The 14,970-nt window shown below is 44.5% G+C and overlaps 1 protein-coding gene across 1 annotated transcript in view; it reads right to left on the minus strand.

Moving 5' to 3' along the window:
* Nucleotides 1–1,900: 1,900 nt before the first annotated feature.
* Nucleotides 1,901–14,970, minus strand: part of LOC146208825 (uncharacterized) — a 100,583-nt gene continuing 87,513 nt past the window's right edge. The window contains exons 2-4 of the mRNA XM_084587326.1: nucleotides 9,305–9,398; nucleotides 6,542–6,634; nucleotides 1,901–2,212 (exon numbers count right to left, since the gene is read on the minus strand). Of these exons, the coding sequence (XP_084443452.1) occupies nucleotides 2,054–2,212; nucleotides 6,542–6,634; nucleotides 9,305–9,388 (336 nt within the window). The 5' untranslated portion in view covers nucleotides 9,389–9,398 and the 3' untranslated portion in view covers nucleotides 1,901–2,053. The remainder of the gene's footprint in view (nucleotides 2,213–6,541; nucleotides 6,635–9,304; nucleotides 9,399–14,970) is intronic.

Below are 14,970 nucleotides of genomic sequence, written 5' to 3' on the forward strand. Positions count from 1 at the left end.
GATGTTATCTAGAGACGTGATGCATGTTGTGAGCATCCGATTTCTTGCGAGAATGTGTCTTTTACTGCTCCAATATTATTTAATTGCTGCTCGCATATTATTCGTGGCACGAAAAGGACTGCATGACAATACTTTCGAGCTTGATCCAAAAGCTGTACGGCTGAGGTGACGAGTACAGAGCAGTCCCCCTTTGTCGCGGAGGGTTGTGCCGAGCTAGCTGAAGGCGGTGACTCCGCGGTTAGGAGGCTTGTACAAGCTTCGGAATTCATTATCATTATAGACTCTTTCTGGCAACATATCCAGCAATGTAAAATATTAGCATAGAATCACTTTGGCTTTGTGCTGGCTGGAGTCAACAGATGCCAGTGCAGTAACTGGCTGATCCTCTGTGTTTACAGTCATGTCTGGAGTTGTGCTGCCTTGATGTTAAAGTGTGTCGGCTATGAGGCTAGCAGCACCTGGTCGCTCTTCTCCTAGCTTATTGTTTCCACACGGCCATAGAATGAAAGACATTTCAAAACTACTCTGGAGGGGGAGGGGGGGGGTCATTGCTACCTGAACCTGAATGTCAGATAATACGACATACGTTTTTAGATAGTCCTGACGGGTTGGGGAGGCCAGCTTGTATTTATATTCATTATGAAGGATTTACCCCGCCGGGGTGGCGCAGTGGTTACGGCACTCGACTGCTGTTCCCAAGGACGTGGGATCGAATCCCGGCCTCGGCAGCCGCTTTTCGATGGAGGCGAAAAGCAAGGCGCACGTGTGCTGTGCGATGTCAGTGCACGTTAAAGAACCCCAGGTGGTCGAAATTTCCGGAGTCCTCCACTACGGCGTCTCTCATAGCCTGAGTCGCTTTTGGACGTTAAACCCCACAAACCAAACCAAACCAATCATTATGAAGGATTTGTATCCGCTTCCATTACTATCCGCGAGCCGCATGTTTCGAATCGTGCAGCCCTTCGCATACGCAGCCTGTCTAGGAGCCTGGATAAATTGAGCTGGAATTGGGTTTAGCCTGTAGGAATGGTTTTGGCGTCGGGGTAGCATCTTTGTAGCAGAACAGTTCATTGCGCCACATCGCACACTGCAAAACAAAGCCTTCACAATGCCGAGAATGCAGTGCGCAGGAAATTAACGTCATAAAGCGCAGGTAAATGCATACTGCAATAATGCCGCGTAGTGCATCCTCTTCAACGTGCGGTGCTACATTGAAGGCGACGGTGGTCTTTCCCCTGCGGAGTCGAGCAGAACTAGAATCTGTTGATATAGACTGCATCATCGCATTGTGTGGCGCCGGCTGCGCAGTGAGCCCACTACCCGATTCTAGCTCACTTTACCCATACCGCCTCGAGGACTTTCGCCTGCCACTTGAAGATGCAGGTTCCATCAAGGGCCTATATGGAATTTGCAAGTATAAAATGTCCCACCTCTGGTTCGCCAACTTCAACAGCGACCAGGCCAAGCAGAAGCTACTTGACTGTGCTCAACAATTGATCAAAAGGCTAATATGGCAAACACACCTGGTCATTAAGGCACGATGAGCCAGTTGCTGTTTTAGGGTGCGATATCTTTAATGACTTCCCCAGGATAACCACGTTGCTATTCACCATGAGGTTCTAGACGTCTATGTTCCGGATGGGTTGCGAGGTCGAGCCCAATCTCGCGCTTCGGATTGGCCAGTGCCAGCTGTGAAACTACTGCTGACCACCTGTTAGGCGGACGTCACCGGTAACGGATGCTATAGAGCTGTGGTGGAAAAGTAAAGCTCTGACCATCATGGTAGAATCTACAACCTGTAGGGATACCAAAAGGTAAAAATTCAAGAGCCACAAGCAGCCACCTGCGCCAAGCACAGTATGCTCAACTTCATTAAAGAAATTCAGGTAGGTCAGTGCTTCGAGCCGGCTTTTATTAACTGTTTATTGACATCCTATTTCTGAAACGTCGGGCCTAAAAACTCGCCATTATATATAACGTTTTGTACGCTGAAGGCGAGCCATTACACTTTCTCCGGGAATGTCGCACGTGTCACCTGAGCAATGAGCGACGCTCACGTGGTTGGCATCACATTCGCTCTCGCTGCTGCAGACTTGGTTGTTTCTTTCAGCCTCCTGAGCGCCGCCAGTCGCGCGTGAGGTCCTCGGGGCTCGCAGGTCTTAGTAATCTGCAAGCACACTAGTCGGTGGCAGCAGTCCGTGTTGTACAAGCACTACGAAAGGAGGAGGGAGAAGAAGAGAAAGCAGTGCTCTTGAAAGCCCAGTAACTCGCAAAACAGTCCATGACCATGGATGTTTTGTTCTACAAAAGAGCGATTAAGATGTTCCCATTAGCTTCAGCATACTATCCTTTCTGGATGGATTGCAAAAATTTCAGCTTTGAAGCCAGATAATAGCAAGGGCCCGCATAATGTTTTCTTTGATTTTTTTTAACGCTGAAGAAGGTAACATTTTAGGCGATAGCTTATACGGAACCTTCGGTTGAAGTTGGCACCGTGTGTCGGAATATTCAACGGGGAAATATCCTGACTGTTCGACAAAGGTATGTGGCTTCGACCAAATGACCTCGGGCAGGAATTTACTCCACAATTAAAATAAGTTTATATAATGAATATGGAAGGGTACACATGAAGCTGAAATTGGCGAGGATGTTAATGTAATTGAAGTATTTTAGAAGTTCAACGCAAAAGAATAGAATAAATTGGTCGTTATTCAGATTAAAACTTCGGTCCTTTGTATGCCACACGGGCGCGCAAAAACATATAACACGAAGTGTCATTGTTGACAAAAATGTTCGAGCAGTACCTAGTGAGTGCGCTGTAGTACTTATAACTTACTAATGTGTGATTGGGGTGCGTACTCATGTTAAAAAAGTAATAATTTTAAAATTCACATACTTAAACAAGTAAAATAAAAAATCGCAGAAAGGAAAGGTGGAGTGTAAGGGGCTACTGCGTCTACTGTAAAGGCGGCGCATGAGCACCGCCCTAATTTCACTTCTTATTCCCTCTGATCTCTTTGAATTATAGCCTCAACTCAGCCAATAACGAATAGCTTACTCTTTTTTTCTTGCATCGCCTAAAATGACTTGAAGCTGTACCAGAATACATTTCTGAAGCCCCTGGGTATAGACCTCTTCCCTGTTTCTGAAGCGCCAATTTTACAATCATCTTTACTGCATCTACCGTAGGAAGGCTCGCGTTACCTACGTTAGGCTTGAAAAATGGTGTATCTGAAATCCTAAATGCACTTTCATCGATATCACAGTTAATGCGTCGAGATTCCAGCGCAATGAGTTAATTTCTTCTATTTACTTGCCACCAACTAAGCGATAATTTTTCTTCTGTGCACCCTTTTTCTTGTGCCTGCGCATTATAGGGCCCCTGATATAACTTAAACAATGCATAACTCCCTTTTGTGGGATCTTAAATTGATCGTTTCCGCGCACGATCTAATATGTTCTGCATATTTTCTATGAATGATTTTCTGTAAACGCTCAGAGATAGCTCCTTTCACTTGATGTTTATTTGTTCTACGCTGCATATTTTACTCCATCTATGAGGTTTTAAGAGAGCTACAGCGTTTCGTATTCGCTTCTTAAGAGAAAATAAAGCCTCGTACGTAACAATTCGGCGTAGCTGAGTGGTAAGGCTACTGCAAGGGAATGCCCCAAAATTTTGTGCATGAGAAAGTAGTTCCTTTCACGAGGTTGTTATGTACTAAGTCTTCGGGCACCTTTTCGTTTTGTAGGACGTGCGTTTGGTAGAGAAGCGGGGAAGGTGACGTAATTTCTACCACCAAATGACGATGGGGCTCGTGAATTGCATCATACCTATTTGGGAGGGAAATTGTTTTTGCAATAATGGCTGAATTCCCTGCTTACTGGTGCACGTTAGGCAGTCTATGATTTCCTTAGTGCTCTTTAATGTAGCGGAACACACACGGGTAACAAGATGAGGCACAACACGGTGCTGTTTCCAGCGATCGGCGCGTTGTGAAATACGCCAGCGTCTGTGTCACAGGAATTCCGCTGGGGGGTCCGCGGTTGGAGGAAACTCTCGTAGGTGACGCTTGGCCGTGATAAGTTCGACGTTGCTGAACGTTTGAACCGAAAAGCACGATCTGTGCAGCGGATGTTGCCTTCGCTATTTTGTACCCTGTGATCCCGCATGTCTGAGCGATGTGACTCGCTGAGAGTTGTAAACTGCCAAGCAAGGCGAAGATGGCCCATTAGCTTCAGTGATGCGGGACAGTGATGCTTCAGTGATGCGGGACAGCGAACGAGTATGGCAGATGCTGGTATCAAGACGTTTACTGTACCGTGCTTAATTACATGCTTAATTGGATAACACGCATATGATGCGCATGCGCCGAACACGAACGGAGAGGTAGCGCAAGCACGCGAAAGCAGTCGTCTGAAGTTATCGTTGCAGCTTCTGTGAACTTAGCGCGAAAATATGGCAGCATCCTCCCAAGCGAAAGCCATCCCATTCAACCTATTGAGCAGTCGCGTCTGTTCTTGCTTACCCTTTATTAGGTAAGCAACGATGTAGGTGGTTTTAGCTTGGACTGGCCTTGCTGTACGAGCAAGCTTGTTGAACCTTTCATTCAGCACGGATAGTAAACAAGCCCTCGACTTTGTGCATTCAAACCGTAATCAGGCCACCATCCTTTTTGTCACCTTCTGTAACTGCTCGGAACGTAGCATAACTGATGACAAGGTAAGAGAAGTAGTTTTCAAGCTTTGTGACGCTTCGTTGTATTTTTTTCCAATATAATGATCATACCACAACCTCCATAAGTTACGAAAACATTTAGAGCGATGTATGCCACGTGATGGGCGAAATTTTCTGTCCTGGTGGCGTAATTCCGTCTCCTCAACTGTAGGGTCCTGCAACTTCTTTCTCGTCACTGGTTGCCTCTGAGCGGGTTAAACGGCGATTGCTACCGAGAGGTGTGTCTGAACGCAACCTAAAGGTAACACACACTCACTAAACGTAGGAAATTATTACGTTGAAAATAATTAAATTGTGCAAGCGTTGTCATTTTGTTTCATGGCTGTGTTCACGGCAGGTTTTGTGGCTATTAAGAATTAAAAAACATCACATGATGCAATCTAAGGGGGAACTCCCTACAGGAAAGATATTAGTAGCTTATTTTAATGTTGCAACTTAAAAAAAAAACAAATTTTGAAAAAACGTTACAAACACACGATTCGAATATATATTTTATTCGCTAAGTGCTCAGGTACGTAACTTTAATGCATTGCGCCACTGAGGCAACGAGTACAGCAGGCTTTAAATGCGCTCTTATTCATCTTTACAATATTTCCGCTATTTGTCGCCAGGTGACGCTGCTCAGAGGACCCTACCGTTGAGAGAACGGAATCACGCGTCCAGGTGTTTGTACTTAGGATTCCTTTTACACGACAGTGCCGCTGAGTTTCTTTTTTTATTTAACATAATTTTAATCGCCCAGACACTGTTTGGGCATCTTCCAGTTGGTGATACCGCATTAGTTAGCTCTGCTAGGTTAATTTACAGTGAAGCATTATCAAAACTTAGCAGTGATAGCGACCGTTCCAAAAGGGTCTTGTGCATCACTGTACAGCTGACCTCGTTTAGTGGCTTTTAACGCTAAACTAAGCCTTTTTACGTGTGCAATTCGCTTGCGGCATGCTACCGCAGTTATCACGCTATCGTGATATTGAAGCTTCCTAATAAGAGCAACAATGAAGTGCATATAAAGCCAACCTATTAAAAGTCCCTCGAAACGTGAAATGACCTCTTTGGGTGTTGGAATTATCTTTTGTGCGTTTTGGACTCCTTTTTAAAGCACGTAGCGCACTAGCATACAACTTGCATGCTATTCTGTTTTGTGCTGAGTTAAGGTTGCCAAGGGATCTTTGACAGCAAGGAAAAGCCTACAGTTGATCTCGATCGTAACGGCAATATTGAGGCCCAATAGCTACGTCTCTGAAATATGCGGAGTGTGCTTAAAGACTTTTCCATTGAGCAGCTTATCTCTAAACCAATGGGGAGAATTTCATAAGCCAGCGCTAGGTCTGCTGAGCCGTTGTCTTAGCCACACTAACGAATATGTGTTTGACATTTCTTCAGCGTGAGTAGTTGTCATTCGCCAGAAATTTTCAGACAGCCGCATTATTTGAAGTGTTAACGTAGAAAATTTCGACGACAGTGTGATTCATCTTTGAACAGTCTGGCCAAGGAAAAAGACATGCATTAAAGCAGCACCACACCAACCTTTAGAACGGCTGTGTCTTCGTATTTTGCAACAGTAGAAAGTTGTGCTTCAAATCACAGGGCCGATGGCACTAGCTAATCAGTTATTAAATACGTTGACAACTGATTCATAAGATCTGGTGCTGATAATAGCAAAGCCTGCAAGAAACGGAATAAACTGGCCAAAGGATCGATAGCGCTCCGATCATTGTTCACTAATAATAAGAACTTTAACCACGCAACTTGACCAGAAGGTGAAATTGAACATCTTAATTAGCGTCATGTTCATGGCGTACGTACTTGGCCTCCCTTCTTTTCGCAAAGGAAGCCATTAGTTCCTACGATGCAGGATGTCAAGAAGGCTAGAGTCATCGCTCCAGGTATCACAGGGACCTGCAAAAGAAAACAGTGCGCAGCATCAAATAAAAACTGAAGCTTCTTTTTAAAGTACGAGACGGTCAGCTGGTGACAACGATTCTTATACTAATTCGCTACTAACTCTTATAATATTTCAGCAAATATTTTGTGCATGACTGTGAAATGAAAACGAGACAAATACAAAGCATACAACGTTTCACACAAAGCCATTTACAGGATAGGGGTGAAGAGAGACCACGAACTTAACTATGCTTTGCAATGATACCCAATTTCGTTAGATAATCGCTGCTGACCATGCTGCATGCGCGTGTTGGTGAAAAAGACGTTCTTTTAGAGCTGAGTTCGAAATATTCATCAAACCGCATTCAAAGAAAATGTCTGCAGGTCCGCCGTCGCTTTTTTCCAGCAGACATTATCTGATAGCGCTGCCTGATGCACGCGGTAAATGAAAGATGGAAAGCTAATCTACTACTGCACCTCGCGGAGCAGTAAAACGCTTGTAGTCCAATTGTTCCCAAAAATTTAGATCTTTTAATAGGACCTATGTTTCAGACACTTCTTTCGCAGCAATTGTTTTTATCTTCACAAATATTATGTTTCCAAAATGAATTGCTAAATTTTCAATGACATAACATAGTATTCCTGTGCGGCGATTCATCAACGGAGATAGTAGCGCTTTTTTGAAAACGAATACTAAGTTTACTTGTAAAGGATGCAGAAATGATGGCCGTTTGCATGCCGTGCTCTGAGTAGATGCCATGAGCATTAAAAAAGCAATGAGAGGTAAATCAAAAGGTCTTCAGAAAAAAAAATACAAATGGAACTTCAGTTTTAAAACCTGGCTTGTCTGGCTTGGCTGAGTGAGAGGACGAGGTCCCAGGTAATTTTTCTTTTGTGAACCGCCGCACGGAACTACGCCTGCAACGTCACTGTAGCCAGAACTTGAGGCATGTTACAGACGCGTATGTATAGCTCAAGGTCGCTGTCTTTATATGTCGAAAAGAAACACATTTCACTATGCACTACCCTTGCAAGGTGATGACCGAGAAATTGTAGTTTTGGCAGCTGACAAGGAGCGGACAGAAATAGTGGTTAGAAGCATATGTAGAGATTTCAAGCGCTATAAGTTTATACAAACCAGACGAAACCAAACCAAACCAAACCGATAGCACGGAGGGGAACAGAAGAATTGCTTATGCGACCCCACCTAGTTTATAGCAGTGTTTATTGATGAAATTGCGGTAGTTAGTAATCAGAATCCACGATAAGGCACAATATAAGATAAAAGAGCAACTTATAAGCCTGCCTATGAACAAGAGTCGTCACTCTCCATGCCAGCTCCAGCATCGCTGCTATAAAAAACAACAAAGCATCGCAGATATTGACAATACAAAATACGGCATGATATACACGGCGCGTCTTGAACCGCACTTGGAGTTGATTTGCATGGTGTGCACAGAAACTATAAAGGTAATTTCGTTCAGCTGCTGCTGGTCTCGTATAAGGTTTCATACTGTCTGGAGTCGAAGAGTTGACCAGAAGTACCGAACGGTCTGTAGTGGTAGCGGTGCCGTTAGGTGGACCATAGCTTATGGATGGACATAGGCCGGCGCTTATTGCCTTGCACAGTCGAATAGCATTAGGCGGCAATGATGACAAACGACAGTAGAGGCACTCCTTTCGGAGGGACCGAGTTTCACAATACGATTACAATCATGGCAGAACGGCCGGCAAACTACCATGTGTGAACGCACGTACACGCAGCTCAATTAAGTTTGCGCTAAAGATGCCGTTACATATGCGTCATTTCTGTTCAGAGGTCTCTGAAGCAATGTCGCCAAGTAGTATCGGAATATCATAACTACATACTGCACCAATAGCCGCAAACATTCGGAGAATTCTCACTGGCATAAACGTGCCTCTTCCATAACTTATATATAAACCCCTTATTCAGGTGATTAAGTAAACAGTCGTAGTTGTATGATGATAGCACTGCTAGATGTTCGATCCCTACATAGTTTCGGCGCACAACCCTTATTTCTCAAATTCGTTGCCCTCTTTGGATGAACGGTTCAACCGCTCTTCTGCTCTCCGAGGATTAAAGTTTGGGCCTAAAGAAATGCTCAGGCGCGCACTGGGCCAAACAAATATTTTCTAGCTCGGTTCGTTGGTCTGCATGATTGTCAGGCGCGGTTTGCTCCCTCAGCTCTGTCAACGATGCATCCAACTTTTTGGCGTCTATCTGCTACCCGAATCCGCCTTCTTTACCTTACTATACGCAGCAGGGACATCTGCGTAGAAGAGACACATAGCTCGCTTTCATTTCATCGGAACCATCATACAGTGTCGTCACCTACTCTGCTGCATGGTGCATCATATCCTTGGAACCAATTTTCATATATTCCTCCTAGGCTTTAAGACAAGCATCTTTATGCGTCTTGCGCTCGCGCTAGCTTTCATTACTCTCGTGATCGCGCTTTCGTCCTCTCACCTACTGATAACTCTCCTGCCGTGTGCTGCAGTGCACTAACTCCTCATTGCCTTATGTATCACGTATGCCCCATGCGACCTTGCTTAAACTTTGAGAGGCGTTGCTCACACACTAAAAAATCAGGCTGCCAATTTGTTTATTTACTATACATATGCACTAAACCGGATCAAAATCATTTTCGGAGATTTGCTTACCATTGCATTAACCATTGTGGAACTCGGAAGCGAAAGGCTTGTTGCTATGCACAGGACGACGATTGTTTTGAGTATAATCTCCATTTCTTTGCACCTGTAAAAAAGTAATAATTGCGGTTGCGGCAGTTTTGAATAAGAAACCTCTAACCTTTGCAAAATATGGGAGTTTTGCTGGAACTAGTACCTAACGCTCTCTTTGCAGTTGACTCATAGCAAGATCCTCTTGCCTAAAGAGCGCTCCTAGGAATCATCTGATGTGGTTGTAAAACTGTAATCGCCGGCAAATACAGGATAGGCATCAACCTACCCACCTACACGGCGGTCTGGAGTCTTTGCACCCAGGTGGCGTGTTCGGCCAGTCGGATTACACCAAGCTGAGTGTCAGGGTGTGAGCTCAACAGTAGAGTCGGCGAAAGTTGTTCTGTTTTTGTCCATTGATTTACATTTTCGATTTCTGGACACGCCTATCATATGTACCAGATTTGCCTTATCCTGATATAGCTTGCAACTTCTGAGAATGGTACCGGGCACCACTGGCTTAGGGTAGCTGGATTCGGAAAAGTCCTTGTTTGTAAGCCCCTCTAAATGCCTTTTTAGATCTTATTTAGTGCCCTATCAGCCTTTGGGTATTCTAGCCTGTTTAGCCGGTAGTGATCAGTAATCTCTTTATAGCTGACTAGCCTGTCCCTGCTAAGAGCGTACTCAAGGCCAAAGCCTACCCGGAAGGAGAGACCAGGGGCAAGCTTATGATCTTCCTCATTTCTGTGAACCTGGGAGTGGGCTGGGTGGCCATATTACCCGGATTATTCTGTCTGTCTGACCTGTTTTCAGTATCCTGTTTGCCTTTGGAGAGACCCTTCCCTTGAGAAAATTTCATATTGCTGTTTTCGAATCACTTATAATTGGAGTAGCAATTGTCCCTGCTATCGCAATGCAATAATCCACTCGTCCTGACAGAGCCGCTTATTCTCGGATTTTGTTCGTCATCTGTCACTACCGCAACAATATTATGCCTGCCCTCATACTCGGCGGCATCGACACAGACCACGTCCTGGCTTCGTTGATATAACGTCTGCAGCGTTTCCGCCCTTTTCTTTCTTTCCTGGTGGTTCTCTGTATCCATGTTTCGTGGCAGCGGGGGGATTTTTAGTCGCTTCCTGACGTTTCCTGACTTCCTTCGGGACACCTGTCTTATGATCCCCTTGGCTTTCGTATCGAATGTCTAATCTTAGTAGCAGGCCTCTTCCCGTTCAAGGCTTTGCCAGTATTTCGTATTGAGAGATTTGGTTGGCGTCTATCACCTCTGCCAGCACATTGTGCATCCCCAGCTTCATTAGTCGGTTCGGTAAAGTATTGATAGGGAACAAAACGCCACTGTGCAAACACTACCTAACAAAGTTTCAGCTCAGATGATTCCTCTTTTATGCTCTTCCTGATCATTGCTTCAATCTTAGCCTGCGAGAAGGCTAAGATTGCAGCAATAATCAGGACGAGCATAAAAAGCAATCAGCTGAGCTAAGTTTCGTCAGGTAGTATTTGCACCGTGGCGGTTGTTAAAGTGTCATTGTGTTGTTTGTAATGTCGAGCGCCAAGCTCTAGTGATAGGAGCCTGCTGAATGAGATAAAACTATGCGACGTCTTCCGACACCTATACACCCAGAGATTTCTTCGCTTTGGGGTTGAGGAGAGAAGTGCATCTCGTGCTCACGGCCTCACTTTAGATGAGCAAAGCTTTCGACGTTATCGTTCACACATTACTTCTTGAAAAACGTCTGCTCGATGGAATCGAAGTCTCAATCGTAGCTCTCCTACGTAGCTATCTCCTTGATCCTGAGTGGTGTTTCAGCATCAGTGAGCAGATCTCTTTCATTTACCCTGCAACCAGTGGTGTACCTTAAGGTTCAGTATTAGGCCCACTTCTCATCTCTATTTTTATTAATGATGTTTCTACCATGGTTAAGAAATTCTCTTTCCTCCTCTACGCTGATGATACAAAAATATTCAAGGCAGTATCACCTTTTCAATATTGCTCGTCTTTCAAATCGATCATATCCACTTTTTCTTATTAATGCAGAAAGAATAGGCTTAGTCTTAATATCTTCAATACTAAGGCTGTCTTATTGACTCGTAAAACGCTTATCCTTCTGTACCCTTATTCTCTCAATTGTGTAATGTCCAGAGTTGACGAAAGTAATGACCTCAGTGTACTTTTAGGCCGTAACCTCACCTTCTCTTCTCATATTTGCCGCATTGTACTGTGGATTATGCTCACACTTGGTTTCATATGCAGGCTTTCGAGAAACTTCTGTACCCAACTTTCCTTCTTAAAGCTGTACTTGTGCGCATGTTTGTCGCTTGTGGAGTATGCGGAACTCGTAGCTATCGCTGCAGCCAATCACCACATGTGTTAGACTGGAACTCTGTCACACAGTGCCTCGCATCTCGCCTTCATCAATGGCTAGACATTAAGCAAAACAGTGAGCTAATCAGTCTAAACACCATTGCTCATACCTATTCGGGTAAAGTACATTAAACTGGTGCCACATTCTTGTCTGCCAATGCTTACTTCTGGCTAACATGGCGTCCACGATAGAGATACCCCATTTATTATGACGTACATGTCTCTCTGGACGCTCTAGTAAGTTTGTAAACTGCTAATCACACTTTTTGCAGTGTTCTCGCGTTAACCAAGTTTTACATGGCGTAGGCGCGAAATTTTTCTAACGTACATGCCTAATTGAGGTACAGGGTCGTCCACGTCTAACTATAACACTAACACGGTCACTCCTTTCAAATCACCATTGCATTTGACTCGGCCACTGAACGAAGCTAATTGACAGGCCATGCGGAACACCACGTCCAGGCTCCTCAGTGGTTGTATCGTTTTGCTTCAAAACACGCTTGCGTCATACGCAACATTGCTTTAAAAACATTTATCGTGTTATAACTAGAAGTAGATGACCCAATACGCTCACAGCGACAGCTTACACGTAATACCGTATTCCTTGCTTATAAAAAAGAACTCTACACATTGTAGATTTTACACTTTTATAGAAAATTGCGGCATAGAATCGGCAATAAGTAAAATAGGCTGCTGCGATTTGTGCACGGCTGCCTTGTTGTCGACACAAGTGTGCTGCATCGCATACATGATGATGTAGTTAATGTTTTCGAGCAGAGTACGATGGCTCTGTCATTCACGCTCCCACAAGGCAGTGACCTACTCTTTTTGGACTTTCGGCTGAAATTTCTGAAGGAGCACGTGTACCGGCCTTACAAAACCTGAGCACCGAAACCCTAGCCAGTCTGCAGATCTGCTCACTCATAACTGTAAAAAGAGGTATTGCTGTGACATGCTCATGATCGGTCAGTGGAAAGTCATTCTTTTATATCACTGAAAATTACTTTCAAAACCAGATGACGTTATATAGGTTCAGGGTTTCCGCTGCCTGTCTTCATATTGCTGAATCAGAGTTTGCTCAGACGTGCCAGAAAAGGTCTGGGGTATGCCGCTCAGCAAGACGCGCACATGAAGGTAAGTAGAAGCACAGACATCATTCCGCGTGCCCTTTACAAGTTACATTAAGAAGATGAAGCATGCCTCAGGTGCCGGTCGACCACTTTGATATGTTTTTGAAATGAAGTGAATGCTTACTTTTTCCAAGCACAGTGGATTCGTTGAAAAGTTGGTGGAAGCAAAAAAGATCGAATATCTACAAAAATTGAAAAAGTGGCTGCAAGAATTTTGTGAACAACTATCGCGTGTTGGCTTGGCGATGTGCGGCTTACTTTGAAAACTAAATGAGTGACCAAAAGGAGAATCTTTCTAAAGAATGAATTCCAGCAAGCTGTGCTTTTTTTTACCTAATGCTATACTTGCAGGTGATCTCACTTGTTATCAGCGCAATGATTTTCTAGCGATTTCGAGCTGTTTTAAACGACGTGTCGTAAACCTAATGAAGCCAGTCCGGGAACAAATTTTCAGCAAAGGCGTCACACTTACTGTGTTCGGAAAGAGGCTTTTGAAGACGTCGCTTATGGGGTTCGGCGAATTTCTTTCCGAGTGCTTATATACTGAGCGATCAAAAGCAGCGCGTATGCTCTTTCGACTCGAAGCTCGTCAAATAATTCCAGCCACATTTTGTACACTCTATTCACGTAGGTAATATACGCACAGCCATGCCTCATCTAAAGCACCCACATCACAGGGTCGAGTTTACGGTTTTCGTTTCCCAGGTGCAGGCTGCAGCGATCCTCTGTGCGGCTCAGTATAGGTGTGCAGTATCTTTAACATCTATGCAAGTTTGTTCGTTAATGCGCCTCTCTGTGCTCAGTGTGTGTCTGGGAGAATAGAGAACTAGGAGCGCCAAGCAGTTCGAGCTCCTTGCAGGTCTATAAATTGGACAGCCGTTTTATACTCCCTTCATTTGTCATCTAGCGCACGCTGCGTAGCTCAGCCGTGAAGGAACAAAGAGGAAACAAGCGCGCCTTTAATTGATAGCTGTTCAACCCAGCGCGCTACCGTGTTCCCTTTTCTCCCAGAGCAGCTGGCCGCTCTTTCGTGCTAAGGAACTGAGGCTCCACTGATTGCACTTTCTCACCAACTAGTAAGGCGCGGTATGCACTGAGTGAAATATATTGCAACTCTTGAGACGAAGTGCAGGGGAATATGCTACCGACACAAATGCGAGCTTCAACAAAAGAATGATTTGCGAAGAACGGTCCGGAACACTGTGCTCTAAAGGAGGACGATGGTCGACTTACTCGCTAAAAAATGCAAGCTGGCATTCTGAAATACATACTGATATAATATAAGTAAACAAACAAACAAAATATGCAAAACTCAGTGTTTGCCTGAATCTATACAGTTGACAAAAATGTATTTAAACGGTTACGATTTTGGGAGCAGAATAATTCACTGAGGCGAGAAATGAACGATCGCGAACTCAATGCCTGAGCCGGCGGCAAACCCTGAGGCATTCGCTAATAACATTTAACTGCTGCGTGGAGCTCTGCCATCTATGTGACGTAACATAGTGTGCTCTGCATTTAGTTAAACACGTTTGAGGTCTTTAAACTGCATTGCGTTGCCGGTTTGTAAACTTTAGGCATCACAACGCCAAAAATTATAACCGGGCTACTACGGCCAGCAACTGGACATTTGGACCACCAGCACAGTGATTAGGTTAATTTGATTAAAAAAGCAGCCATTTTTTGTGTAATCAAATATGCTCTGGGAATGGAGCGCAGTGAACAGGGAGAAAATACTTCAAAGAAAATATTTTTACGCAAACAAAATGTTTATATCAGAGGTCTTCTTCAGTAGCACAGAATTCTGCGCCCCTTCGAAACTTCGAAAAACGGAAATGCTCCTCGATTCGCGTGGATAAAACGAGGTTTTGACGAGCCTTCTGAAATTGCCATCCTCTTCAATTTAACGACCTTTCTTTAGAAAATTTTGTTTTGTTAAGCTTATGGAAGACGTACCGTCTTTGCCAAAAGTAATCGAGCTCAGCCGGCCGGGTGAGCTGCTCGTTTACTTTTGGTAAAGACGGTAACTTTTGGGGACCTTCGGTTACTTTTTTAACCAGCGGCCTGAGCAGTGGCCATTGCGGGCCTGAGGAGCAGGCGCACAGCAGTGCGAAGCGTGGCGGTCGCCATCGGCG

Source organism: Amblyomma maculatum, chromosome 1 (assembly GCF_055883805.1).
Source record: "Amblyomma maculatum isolate TAMU_Amacu chromosome 1, ASM5588380v1, whole genome shotgun sequence".
Taxonomy (NCBI): domain Eukaryota; kingdom Metazoa; phylum Arthropoda; class Arachnida; order Ixodida; family Ixodidae; genus Amblyomma; species Amblyomma maculatum.